The 14093-nt window shown below is 53.4% G+C and overlaps 1 protein-coding gene across 2 annotated transcripts in view; it reads left to right on the forward strand.

The window, feature by feature from the left end:
• The first annotated feature begins 2362 nt into the window (after positions 1 to 2362).
• Positions 2363 to 14093, forward strand: part of SLC2A3 (solute carrier family 2 member 3) — a 96974-nt gene continuing 85243 nt past the window's right edge. Inside the window, exons 1-3 of one of the 2 annotated variants that reach the window (XM_055142519.1) lie at positions 2363 to 2506; positions 5333 to 5467; positions 7384 to 7456. In XM_055142519.1, coding sequence (XP_054998494.1) covers positions 7427 to 7456 — 30 coding nt within the window. In that variant the 5' untranslated portion in view covers positions 2363 to 2506; positions 5333 to 5467; positions 7384 to 7426. Of the gene's footprint in view, positions 2507 to 5332; positions 5468 to 7379; positions 7457 to 14093 lie in introns of both variants that reach the window. The other variant, XM_055142520.1, reaches the window with a different exon arrangement.

Raw genomic sequence — 14093 nt, forward strand, 5'->3', positions numbered from 1 at the left:
AACATGGGGCCTCATGTATGTGCCCTCCCAGTGACCCACACCTCTGACCCCATAATGCTATTTCAGTGTGGCCTTGGGTTAGCTGGTGGGAGCAGAGAAAGCCAATGAAGGACATTCTGAAGATGGGCGGGGCGGGTGGGGGGGAGGGGGAACGACAAGGATTCTGCTCTGGTCAAGGAGGGCCACCCCACCTCACAGATCAAAGGGCATTCATCATCTCTGGCCTTCCCCCAAGCACCTTCTAACTCGGAAACTCTTCCCTGATGCAAATTCTTTTTTTTTTTTCCTTTTTTTCTTTTTTGAGTCACACCCAGCGATGCTCAGAGTTTACTCCTGGCTCTGCACTCAGGAATTACCCCTGGTGGTGCTCAGGGGGACCCTCTGGGATGCTGGGAATCGAACCCAGGTGAGCCCCGTGCAAGGCAAATGCCCTCCCCGCTGTGCTATGGCTCCAGCCCCCCTGGTGCAAATTCTTTCCCCCCCAACTTTCTTCCAAAGTAATGATTTTGGATTTCCCTAGCAATTAACCTAATCTTAACAACGAACCGGGTGACCTCAAACAGATGCAGCCATTCATTCCAGCAACCAAACGGGCTTATTTGGTCACAGACCGCAGGAAAGCGGGCAATTGGAAAACGCGTTCGCAGACAGAGGCTCACGGGCACCCACTAAATCCCGGGCATGCCAGCACATCTCTAACCTCTGCCGGAACTCCCTCTCTCAGTTGCTCAAGAGGCAGGACCGGGGCCGGAGCGATAGCACAGCGGGGAGGGCGTTTGCCTTGCACGCGGCCGCGGCCGACCCGGGTTTGATCACCGGCATCCCATACGGTCCCCCAAGCACTGCCAGGAGTAATTCCTGAGTGCAAAGCCGGGAGTAACCCCTGAGCATAGCTGGGTGTGACCCAAAAAAAAAAAAAAAAAAAAGAGGCAGGGCTGGTGGCAATTCCTGCAGGGAAATGGAAGCCCCATCAGGCGAAGGTAGTCTGTGGAGTGATGCGTGTGCTGACGCTCTCTCTAGCCTCCTTGCTTCATTCAGATTGAATTCTGTCCTTCACGGCCACAGTTCCCCACCTGCCTGTCAAGCCTCCTGCAGAATGGCACTTGGAAGACCGTGCATCTTTCCTGGTCGCCCAGCGCTTACTGGTGCCTTCTCTGCAGGATTATAAAATGATGCATGTTGGGGCTGGAGAGATAGGACAGTAGGGAGGCAGCTGGCCATTCATGCGAGGGACCTGGGTTTTATCCATATGGCACCCCAAGAAGAAGATTTGAGGGGCCGGAGCCATAGCACAGTGGGGAGGGAGTTTGCCTTGCATGCCGCCGACCTGGTTTGATTCCCAGCATCCCATATGGTCTCCCCAGCACCGCCAGGAGTAATTCTTGAGTGCATAAGCCAGGAGTAACCCCTGTGCATTGCCAGGTGTGACCCCCCCCCAAAAAAAAGAATAAGATTTGAGCACTGCTGGGTCTGACCCAAAACTTAAACATAATAATAATAATAATAATAAAATAAGTCAATTTTGTCCCGATAGCTGAACACTGAACAGTTTTTCCAATGGCCCTCATTTCTGCATGTGCCCCCAGCCCCCGTGCATCCCCCTCCCTCCGCGAGCTCTCTTCCCCCTCCTTCCGGCCAAGCATCCTGGGCCGTGGAACCCAGGGCGGCTAAACTAGGAACTCCTGGTCCGGATGTGGCTCATCCCAGGAGTGCTGCCTCCCACATGTGACATTCTGGAGCTCAGCCCCCAGCCCCCCCTCCCCCAGCCCCCCACAAATTCATTCGGAATTCCCTGATAACCAGTTCTGCGGAAAATTTTGTTTGTAGCTCCCAGGAATGAGCGGGGGCGGGAAGGGGAGGTTGGGGGGTCACAGACATTTACTATGTTTATATTTAAATTTTTTAAAGGGGGTTGCATATCCGGCAGTGCTCAGGGCCTCCTCGTAGCTCAGGGATCAGTTTTGATGCTGCTGGGGGCGGGGAGGGGGGAGGGGAAGAAGCCTAAGGGATATTGGGGACCGAACCCAGGCAAGCACCCTACCCGGCTGGGCTGCGGCTCCAGCCCCTGGACCCCCGAGCGGCTGCAAACCCTGGGGCGGGCGTGGGGCGGGGGCGGTGCGCGCGGGAGGCTGGCAGAAGCCGGACTCGCCCTCCCTGCCCTGCCCCCCAGGCCTCCCCGGGATGCCACCCACATGGCCCCAGAGCCGAGCACGGGCTTTTATCGCTCCTAACCACACCCCCTCCCTCCAACGCTACAACCCCCCCCAAACTCCCTTCCGGGAAGTGGAAGGAAGCAAAGGCCGGCCCGGCAGGTGCCCGAGAACTCGGGCTGCCCGCGGGGAGTATTGGGGGGCGGGGGTGGGCGTCCGCGCGCGGGAGGGGGGGTATGGGGACCGAGGCGGGAGTCTCCTAAAGCACAAATGCTGCCACGCTGCTAACGGGGAAGGGCCCCCACCCAGCCCGAGCGTTCCTGGGGAAGGGTCCCCCGCCGGAGCGAGGGGCGCAGGTGAGCAGCGGGGACGGGCACGGGCGGGCGGGGGGGGGCAGCGGGATCGGGCACCGGCCGGCGGGGATCAGCGGGCCAGGCACATCCAGGCGGGGGTCGTGCCCGGCGGGGGTCAGCGGGGCCGGACACGGGCGGGCGGGGGTCAGCGGGGCCGGGTACGGGCGGGCGGGGGGCAGCGGGGCCGGACACCGGCGGGAGGGGGTCAGCAGGGCCGGACACCGGCGGGCGGGGGTCAGTGGGGCCGGGCACCGGCGGGCGGGGGTCAGTGGGGCCGGGCACCGGCGGGCGGGGGTCAGCGGGCCGGGCACCGGCGGGCGGGGCCAGTGGCCGCGTGCCCCGGGCCGCGGGAGTCGCGTTTTCCCACCGCGCCAACGGCCCGCTCGGGACCGAATCGGCGGCGCCCGGGGCTCCGTTATAACGGCCGCTTGGCTGGGCCGGCCGAGTAGCCGCGGCGCTGCCCCACCCCGGGCCTCCCCCCCACCCGGGGCCCGCGGAGCGGTGTTGGGGGGTCGAGGATGGACCGTTGAACGGAGCTCCGGGACGCAACCGCAGCTGCGAGAGGCTCGAGGCGCTGCCCCCCCATCTCCCCCTCCCGGGGGGCCGCTGGTAGGAGGAGAAGGGGCCTGGGGACCTTGGGCTGGGGGTGATGGGGGAACCGGGCGCTGCAGCTTGGGAGAAAGGAAGCCAGAAGTCTCAGGGCATGCGAGATTCTGCTTTCCTGGACACCTGTTGTCCCCCCAAACCCCCCAAGCTCTGCTCTTGGTGCAGGGGGGTGTGGGTTCAGGGCGAAGGAGGTGGGCAAAGGGCCGGGTTAGTGACTAGGGAGCAGGGCAGAGCCTGGCAGGGATACAGTGATCCGTATTTTAGGAAGAAAAAAATGTGTGGGAGGCAAGATGGGGGAGCTGGGGGCAGGCCAGGACGGGAGATGTGCGCTGACGGTAGACCTAGGACCAGACTCGATGGCCTCTTCGTGTCTGTGTTGCAAATCAGAGTGCCCCAAATTAGAGACGGAGGAAGAAGGATGGTACCTGCCACAGAGGCAGGGAGGAGAGCGGGGTGGGGGGTAGCGGGTGGGACACTGGGAACATTGGTGGTGGGGAATGTGCACGGGTGGAGGGATGGGTGCTCCAGCCTTGTTGGACTGAAATGTAATCATGCAAGTATGTAACTGGATCTCAGGTGATCCAATAAAACTTCTTAAAAAAAAAGAAAAGGAAAGGAAGGAAGAGAGAGAGAGAGAAAGAAAAAGAAAGAAAGAAAGAAAGAAAGAAAGAAAGAAAGAAAGAAAGAAAGAAAGAAAGAAAGAAAGAAAGAAAGAAAGAAAGAAAGAAAGAAAGAAAGAAAGGAGGAAGGAAGGAAGGAAAGAGCAGGCATAGGGCTGGAAAAGCATCCAGGGACCAGAGGGAGGGCAGATGCCTTGCTCCTGGCAGACCCGGGTTCAATCCCTGGCATCCCATATGGTCCCCCAAACACTGCCAGGAGTAATTGAGTACAGAGCCAGGAGTCACCCCTGGGCATTGCTGGGTGTGACCCAAAAGGAAAAAAAAAAAGAAAAAGCATTTCCTAGGAAGTGTCTGTTGACCTACAGGAAGTGATGGAGCCCCTGAAGAATGATGGAGAGGGAATAGTTGACGTTAAAACTTCCAAGGCCAGAGTGGGTGGGAGAGGGAGTCCAGGGGGTGGTGGCCTTTGCTTGTCTGCACGCAGCCAAACCGGGTTCAAGTCCCAGCATCTCATATGGTTCCCCTGAGCACCGCCAGGAGTAATTCCTGAGTGCAGAGCCAGGAGGAACCTCTGTGCATTGCCAATGTGACCCAAAAAGCTTAAAAAGGGGCTAGATCGATAGCATAGTGGGGAGGGCGTTTGCCTTGCACGCGGCTGATCTGAGTTCGATTCCCAGCATCCCATATGGTCCCCCAAGCACCGCCAGGAGTAATTCCTGAGTGAAGAGCCAGGAGTAAACCCTGAGCATCACTGGGTGTGACCCAAGAAGAAAAAAAAAAAACTGAAAAAAATTAGAAACAAAGAAAGAAAGCAGATGATTTCCCAGAAACCTGGGTTCATTCCACCATCCTGTAGCTCCTGCAAAAATCAAAGTATAGCACCCCCTGGCCTTCTACCAACTTAACGCATGCTTTTAGAACTTTGAATTTCCATTAGTTTCTGAGACACGTTGGCCTGTGTTGATTTAGCATAACTAACCATGTGTTCTAAAAAATAGTGTATTTGAGTTCAAAGAATTTGGGGGTTTTCTTTTGATACCCCTCTACCGGGTTGGAGCAATAGCACAGCAGTTGGGTGTTCACCTTTCACTTGGCGGACCAGAGTTCGATTCCTCCGCCCCTCTCGGAGAGCCCAGCAAGCTACCGAGAATATCAAGCCCTCGAGGCAGAGCCTGGCAAGCTACCCATGCGTATTGGATATGCCAAAAACAATAACAATAAGTCTCTCAATGAGAGACATTACTGGTGCCCGCTCGAACAAATCGATGAGCAATGAGATGACAGTGACAGTGACCCCTCTACAACCCTCATCCCCACCCCGTATAAGAAAAGCCGTCTGGGGGCTGGAGCTCTAGTGCAGAGGGTAGGGCGTTTGCCTGGCATGCAGCGGACCCAGGTTTGATCCCCAACATCCCATAGGGTCCCCCAAGCACCGTTAGGAATAATTCCTGAGTGCACAGCCAGGAGTAACCCAAAAAAAAAGAATTTTTTTTTTAAATGGAAAGCTTAGAAAGAATGGGCAGAGTAGGAATACCAGATTCAGATGAGATAGCCGATCAGGCCAAACCATTATTTTTGATTGTTTCTTGTTTGTTTGTTTCAGTTTTGGGTTTTTGGACAACAGCTGGTTGTACTCCGAGCTTGCTCTTGGCTCTATGCTCAGGAATCACACCCGGAGGTGCTCGGGGACCACGATTGGTGCTGAGGATCAAGCCAGGTTTGGCCCTGAGAAAGGCAAGTGCCCTACCCACTGTACTATCTTTGGCCCCGGGATGATAATTTTTTTAATCTGGGTGGCTTAGTTCAAATTTGTTCAATCAATACATGGCAAACGAACACTTGGATCGGGCGGGGAGTGTGGTTCAGCTGCAGGGCACTTGCTTTGCCTGTGTATGACCCTGGCAAAAAAAAAAAAAAAGTGAATGACTGAATAAATAAAATCACAGGGCAATCTAAGTGCAAGATTGCTTAAGCCAATTCCTGCCCTTTGTTGGGAGCTGGGGCCGTACCCAGCTCAGGGCTTAATCCTGGCCCTGCTTTTAGGGATCACACCTGGTGGCTCAGGGAGCCTGTGTGGTACCTGAGTTCCCACCAGGGTCAACCACATGCAAAGGAAGAGCTATACCTGCTGCGCTACATGTGTATGCGTGCATGCATGCCTGTGTGCGTGCGTGCCTCTGTGTGTGTGTGTGTGTGTGTGTGTGTGTGTGTGTGCTGTCAAGGATTCTGAAGAGGAAAAGGGAAAAAGAGTTGAAAGAGGGACATATACACACACACACACAAACCCAACATAACCTTTGTATTTATTTGTTTGTTTATTTATTTATTTTTCTTTTTGGGTCACACCGGCACTGCACAGGGGTTACTCCTGGCTCTGCACTCAGGAATTACTCCTGGAAGTGCTCGGGGAACTCTATAGGATGCTGGGAATTGAACCCGGGTCGGCCACGTGCAAGGCAAACGCCCTACCTGCTCCAGCCCCAGCCTTTGTATTTAAAGTTATTCCTCTGTCATCAAGTTCTGTAACCACACAGTTTCCCCCTAAGCAAAAAAAAAAAAATTTTTTTAAAGGGCAAGAATTGGGGGCTGAAGCAACAGGATAGTAAAACAAACAAACAAACAAACAAATCATTCCTCAAAGGCTGGAGCTGTAGCACAGCGGGGAGGGCATTTGCCTTCCAAGCAGCCGAGCTGGGTTTGATTCCCAGCATCCCATAGGGTCCCCTGAGCACCGCCAGGAGTAATTCCTGAGCGTAGAGCCAGGAGGAACCCCTGTGCATCGCCGGGTGTGACCGCCCCCTAAAAAATAAAATCATTTCCCTCTGGCTACTGATGTGTGACGAGACCTTTGTTAGGGAGCTCAGAGTGAGTCCTTAGTCAACCCTGGAAGCACCCAGAAAGGGAGCATTAACTAAATGCGAGTTTCCCGACTCGCCCAAGCACCCACCAGCCTAGCCACAGCTCCCCCATTTCTGTTAAGAACGGAAGTGACCCCCAAGGATAGTAGATACAAGGGCCAGGGGGATTGCCCCAAAGCTGGAAGCCTGCTTCATGAGTGGAGGGGAGAAGGCAGGTGGAATAGAGAAGGGATCACTAAGGAAATGATGGCCGGAGGAACCAGTCGGGATGGGAGATGCGTGCCGAAAGTAGATAATGGACCAAACATGATGACCTCTCAGTGTCTGTGTTGCAAGCCATAATGCCCAAAAGTAGAGAGAGAGTATGGGGAATATTGTCTGCCATGGAGGCAGGGGGAGGGTGGGAAAGGGGGGTATACCCGGGATATTGGTGGCGGGGAATGTGCACTGGTGGAGGGATGGGTGTTTGATCATTGTGAGATTGTAACCCAACATGAAAGCTTGTAACTATCTCATGGTGATTCAATAAAATTTAAAAAAATTTTTTAAAAAGAATGGGGGGCTGGAGCAATAGCACAGTGGGTTAGGGCGTTTGCCTTGCACACAGCCGACCCGGATTCGATTCCCAGCATCTCATATGGTCCCCCGAGCACCGCCAGGAGTAATTACTGAGTGCATGAGCCAGGAATAACCCCTGTGCATTGCCGGGTGTGACCCAAAAAGCAAAAAAAAAGAAAGAAAGAACGGGAGTGACCAGGATGGGTCAGTAACTGTCCCCGTTACAACCTGCAGGCAGCAGCGGGCCCTGAGGAATCAGAGGCCGGCGAACGGACTCCACCATGAGTGAAACAATGAAACCGCAGCAACGTGTGAGTCACGGGAACTGGCGTCCGTGGGCTTGGCAGGGGAGAGTTCAGTCCCGGGAGGGTGGTCCGGCCTCCTCCTCGGCATGATGGGTCTTAACTGTGGGGGGTCCCTCCGGCCCCGCTCTCTCTCGGTTTGTGTTTGATGAGTCCAGGCCCCGTGGCGTGGTTTCTGCTCTCCCAGCACTGGGGGTTTCTGTAAGCGCCGTCCACGGGAGGGGTGGAGGTCATCTCCACCACAGACACGGCTGGGTGGGTGTCACAGGGCTGGTGAGAAGGGCCCAACCCTGAGCACTCTTCCTGAGCACCTCTCACAGTCTCTAATGGGCTCAAGGTCCCTCGTAAAGCACCGGGATGGGGGAAGCCACCAAAAAGCGTTGAAGAGGCGGCCAGGGGTGCGGCCAGGGCAGTGGTCAAGCCCCCTCCCTACCTTGCATGCCCGGGACCAGACCTGGTACCTCCACTACCGACACCCCAGATGGGTTAAGTGTCAGGATGCTTTGGAACGGGGTTGGGTTTGACAGGAACTGAATGAATCCCCGGCGTTCAGGATTTATAGCTGCTCAGAAGACTTTATCTTTTGTTTTCCTTTTTGGGCCACACTCGGCGATGCACAGGGGTCACTCCTGGCTCATGCACTCCTGGTGGTGCTCGGGGGACCATATGGGATGCTGGGAATCGAACCCGGGTCGACCGTGTGCAAGGCAAATGCCCTTCCCGCTGTGCCATCGCTCCAGCCCTGCCGCTCAGAAGACTTTTAAGAATCGTGTTCCTTGACAATTCATGGGTGTCTTGAAGGGCCCGTTTCCCAGACTGGCTGCCTTTTTTTTTTCCCCCTGTACGTTAGAATGGCAAATAAGAAAGTGGGGAGGGGTAGCCCCAGGGAAGAAAGGGGCTGCAACAGTTCGTCCCCAGCGCTCTTGGCAAAAGGTGCATCGTTTTGGTTTTGTCCTTCTTCCTTCTTCCAGTTTCGATCTCAGCACCGTGATTTCTTTTTTTTTTTTAATTTTTTATTAGTGAATCACCGTGAGGTACAGTTACAGACTTACAAACGTTCGTGCTTGCGTTTCAGTCATACAAGGGTCGAGGACCCATCCCTCCACCAGTGCCCATTCTCCACCACCAATGGTCCCAGCATCCCTCCCACCACCCCCACCCTCTCCCCCTCACACCCCACCCCGCCTCTGTGGCAGGGCATTCCCTTTTGCTCTCTCTTTCCTTTTGGGTGTTGTAGTTTACACCAGAGGCATTGAGTGGCCATCGTGTTCGATCTATAGTCTACGTTCAGCTCGCATCTCCCAACCCGAGCTGGTCCTCCAAATACCCTTTCCTTGGTGGTCCCTTCTCTATCTGAGCTACGGCACCGTGATTTCTAATATAGCAGCGTATGGCACGTCCATTCTGCTTCTGCCGAGCCCAGAATATTAGCGTCTCTCCAGCACTGGGTCCCCCCGCCCACCCCCCCATAGACACACACACACACACACACACACACACACTCACTCACACACACATTCACACTCACACATACACACCACCTTGACAATCTCGGTTGCACAGGCCTAGTCTCACTGACCGATTCTCAATCCCTTCACATGTTTCTCTGTATCCCACATACAAAAGCCATCACTTTGTCCGCAGCCCTCTCCCCTCTGACTTCACCCCACGCGATCCCTTCCAGTTCCCTCCCTGTCGCAGCGGATGGTGGGATTTTCTCCGCCACGTAGTCCATAGTGGCTGCTGAGCACAGCTTCTCTCTGTGCTCATCTGTTCATGTGTTCCTTTTTTTTTTCTTTTTGCTTTTTTGGGTCACACCCGGCGATGCTCAGGGGTTCCTCCTGGCTCATGCACTCAGGAACTACTCCTGGCGGTGCTCAGGGGACCCTATGGGATGATGGGAATCAAACCCGGGTCAGCCGTGTGCAAGGCAAACGCCCTCCCCACTGTGCTATCGCTCCGGCCCTCCATGCATCTGTTCTTGGGCACTCAGGTTGTTTGATCTTGGCTGCTGTGAATAGGGTGGGAATGAGCGTAGCCAAGGAAGCGTCTTTTCAAAATTCCGTTGGGACCCTGGGGATAAATGCCAAGCAGTGGAATCACTGGGTCGTATGGAAGTTGGATATATTTTTTTTCTTTTTGGGTCACACCTGGCGATGCTCTGAGGTTACTCCTGGCTCTGTACTCAGGAATTACTCCTGGCGGTGCTCAGAGGACCATATGGGATGCAGGGGATTGAACCCGGGTCAGCCGCGTGCAAGGCAAATGTTCTCCCTACAGTACTATCGCTCTGGCCCCTAGAAGCTCGATTTTTGGGAGCACGCATGGTAGTGCTCGGGTATCACTTCTAGTGAGGCCTCGAGGACCACATGGGTTGCCAGGGTTCAAACCTGGGTGGGCCACTTGTAAGGCAAACACCCTACCTGCTTATGCTAACTCTCTGGCCCTGAAAGAAGATATTTAAATAGGCAAAGGATCTATGGAGACACTTCTTTTTCTTTTTTTTTTTTTTAGGATTTTGGGTCACACTCAGCGATGTACAGGGGTCACTCCTGGCTCATGCACTCAGGAACTACTCCTGGCGGTGCTCCTGGGACCATATGGGATGCTGGGATTCGAACCCGGGCCAGCCGCGTGCAAGGCAAACCTCTTCCCCGCTGTGCTATCGCTCCAGCCCCTGTGGAGACACTTCGTAAGAAGCTCAGAAAAGGGGCAGGAGAGAAAAGACTGTGGCAGTTAAGGTGTTCGAGTTGCAGCCCACCAACCCCCAGCTTGAATTCTTAGCATCACGCATGGTCCCCCAGCACTTCTGGGGGTCAGTCCTGAGCATAGAACCAGGAATAGGCCCTGAGCACTGCTGGGTGTGCCTCCTCTAAAAAAATGAGCAGGGGCCAATGTGATAATACAGCAGGGAGAGCATTTGCCTTGCACACGGCTTACCCAGGTTCGATCCCCGGCATCCCGTATGATCTCCTGAGCACAGAGCCAGGAGTAACTCCTGAGCATTGCCAGGTGTCCCCCCACACACCAAAAAAAAAAAAAAGATGAACAATGACTAATGAGCATATGAAAGGATGCTCAGTATCACTAGCCTTTAAAGAAATGCAAACCACGATCACAGGGATGTCATGCTTATTAGATGATCTATAATGGAAAGAGCATTGGAAAGTGTTAATGCTCCAGAACGGATCCAAAGAACTGTGTTTACCTGGGAGGAGGGAATGGGGAAGGGAAGGGAACTGTGATATTAATGGAGGGAAGTGTGTTGGAAAGATGTGGGCATCAAGCAATCACTGATAGTATTGTATTAAACATGGTATCACTGTATCACTGTCCTCCCGTTCCTCATCGATTTGCTCGAGCGGGCACCAGTCATGTCTCCATCGTGAGACTTGTTGTTAGTGTTTTGGGCATGTCGAATACACCACGGGGAGCTTGCCAGGCTCTGCCGTGAGGGCGGTATCTCAGGAAAAACTGGGAAGGGAGTATTGGCAAAGAAGCTTCTAGTAGCAGTGTAAAATGATACAGTTGCTTGGGAAAACGGCCTGGCTCTAGGCCGGAGCAGTATAGCGCAGTGGGTACTATTGACTTGCCTTTGACTTGCATGCAGCCGACCTGGGTTCAATCCCCGGCACCCCATATGGTCCCTCTGAGCACCACCAGGAGTGATTCTTGAATGCAGAGCTCCAGAAGTAAGTCCTGGCACTGCTGAGTGTCGCCCCAAAACAAAACAAAAAAAGAAAGTCTGGGGCTGGAGCGATAGCACAGCAGGGAGGGCGTTTGCCTTGCATGCAGCCAAGCCGGGTTCAATTCCCATAGGGTCCCCCGAGCACCGCCAGGAGTGATTCCTGAGTGCAGAGCCAGGAGTAACCCCTGAGCATCGCCGGGTGTGACCCAAAAAACAAAAAACAAAAAACCTGAGACTCTTCCTTGAAAGGTTATCATAGAAGCACCATCATATGTGACTTCTACTTAGAGGGTCCTGATCCCCAAACCTTGTGCTTCTGTGCTCACTAAGAACTCTTCATTCAGGGGCTGGAGTGATAGCACAGCGGGGAGGGCGTTTGCCTTGCACACAGCTGACCCAGGTTTGATTCCCAGCATCCCATAGGGTCCCCTGAGCACCGCCAGGGATAATTCCTGAGTGCAGAGCCAGGAGTGACCCCTGTGCATCGCCAAGTCTGACCTAAAAAGCAAAAAAAAAAAAAAAAAAAAAAAAACTCTGAATTCATAGCAGGAGGAACATCCCAAGTGTCCACCAGCACTGGAGCACTGGAATATAATCTAAGAGCAAATACTCAGTGCTGACGCATCGAGGTGGGAGAAGCTGGCATGAGCAGCCCTCGAAGAAGAGGCGGAGATTATAAACGATTTTCTCTCCTACGTGCGAGAAAGCAAGATGACTCTGAGCCAGAATGGGGGCCTCTCAGTAGCCCCCTACTATGCTGACGTCCAGATCGGAAACGCCCAGCCTTCGGAACTGAGAAGGAAATGTTGGCAGTTGAAGCCACTTGGCCTATGCTCTTGGGTTACGGCACCCTAGACCACGATAGTTTCCATTCCTACGTTTTGTTTTGTTTTGGTTTTTGGTTTTGGTTTGGGGGCCACACCCAGTGGTGCTCAGGTTTACTCCTGGCTCTGCACTCAGGAATTAACTCTTCACGGGCTCGGAAGGCCGTATGGGATGCCGGGGATTGAACCAGGGTCGTCTGTGTGCAAGGCAAGCGCCTTAGCCACTGTAATTTTGCTCCAGCCCCTCCTAACAATTTTTTAATTTTATTATTATTATTATCATTATTTATTATTATTATTATTATTAGGGCTGGAGCGATAGCACAGCAGGTAGGGTGTTTGCCTTGAACGCAGCCAACCTGGGTTTAATTCCTCCATTCCCCTCTCGGAGAGCCCGACAAGCTACCAAGAGTATCCCGCCCGCATGGCAGAGCCTGGCAAGCTCCCCGTGGCATATTCAATATGCAAAAAAACAGTAACAACAAGTCTCACAGTGGAGACATTACTGGTGCCCGCTCGAGAAAATCGATGAACAATGGGACAACAGTGCTGCTATTATTATTATTATTTGCTTTCTGGATCACACTAGCAATGCTGAGGGATTGCTCCTGGCTCTGCACTCAGAAATTACTCTTGTCGGTTCTCGGGGGACCACAGGGGATGGTGGAGATCGAACCCGGGTCAGCTGCATGCAAGGCAAACCGCCTCCTTGCTGTCTTATCGCTCTGTCCCCTATCCTAACAATTTTTTAAATGACAAATTAATAGTCACGTGGCTGATTGGGCGGGGGGAAGGGGCATGTGTACAAGGGACAGGGGAGCCGTCATCCTTGCTCTTCCAGGGATTCTTGGAATTGTGCCGTGTGTTATTTGTGTAGGTTTAGGGGCCACATCCAGCGGGCTCAGGACTTGCTTTTGCTTTTTTTTTGCTTTTTTAGTCACACCCAACGATGCACAGGGGTTACTCTTGGCTCCGCACTCAGGAATTACCTCTGGCGGTGCTCAGGGGACCCTATGGGATGCTGGGAATCAAACCTGGGTCGGCCGCATACAAGGCAAGCAAACGCCCTACCCGCTGTGCTATTGCTCCAGCCCCTCAGGGCTTGCTTTTTGACTCTGTGCTCAAGGATCCAGGCTGGCGGTGATCACTCCTGATCGTGTGGGGTGCCAAGGATTGAACCCAGGTCGGCCAGGTGCGGGGCAGGCACCTTACCCACTGTACTGTCTCTCTGGCGGCCAGCAACACGTCTTTCTTTAATGAAAGTCCCAGGAATGTCACATTCAGTGACAGGGACTGTGCCTTGCTTGTGTGAGACCCTGGATTCAATCTTTTTTTTTTTTTTTTTTTTTAGTATTTGGGTCACACCCAGCAATGCTTAGGGGTCACTCCTGGCTCTGTGCTCAGGAATCACTCCTGGTGGTGCTCGGGGGACCATACTGGATGCCGGAGATTGAACCCAGGTCTTCTGCATGCAATCGCTCTGGCCCCTTTTGGACACTGGGGATAAAAAAAAAAAAGTTAATAGAATAATTAAAAGAAAGCCATGGTATCTACCTACTACCCTTCTAAGAAATAGTATTTTGGGCTGGAGAGAGGACAGGGTTTAGGCACTTGCCTTGCAGCTGGCAGCCCTGGTTCCATTTAAGTACCAATTGAACAGCCTAATCCCCCCACCCCGCCCACCCCAAACAAACAAACAAACAAACAAACAGAAAACAACAAAAATCCCAAGAAAATGAATGTTTGAGAGACTCAAAGAGAAATAGTTAAATAGCTTAAAATGGGCCATAAGGAGTTCCAGAAGAGTTAGATCATGCCCTGAAATGAAACATTTCGTTATGCTAGTTAGTACTTATGTTTTTTGGGTTTTTTTTTTTGTTTGTTTGCTTTGTTTTTCTTTTTGAGTCACACCCGGCGATGCACAGGGGTTACTCCCGGCTCATGCACTTAGGAATTAACTCCTGGCGGTGCTAGGGGAACCCTATGGGATGCTGGGATTCGAACCCGGGTTGGCCAGGTGCAAGGCAAATGCCCTACCCGCTGTGCTATTGCTCCAGCCCCGCTAGTTAGTACTTTAGGAGGCATGAAGATACTCTGACATAGAAGAACAGAGCTGGGCTCATGGGCAAGCTGG

This window comes from Sorex araneus, chromosome 6, assembly GCF_027595985.1.
Source record: "Sorex araneus isolate mSorAra2 chromosome 6, mSorAra2.pri, whole genome shotgun sequence".
NCBI classification, from domain to species: Eukaryota; Metazoa; Chordata; class Mammalia; order Eulipotyphla; family Soricidae; genus Sorex; species Sorex araneus.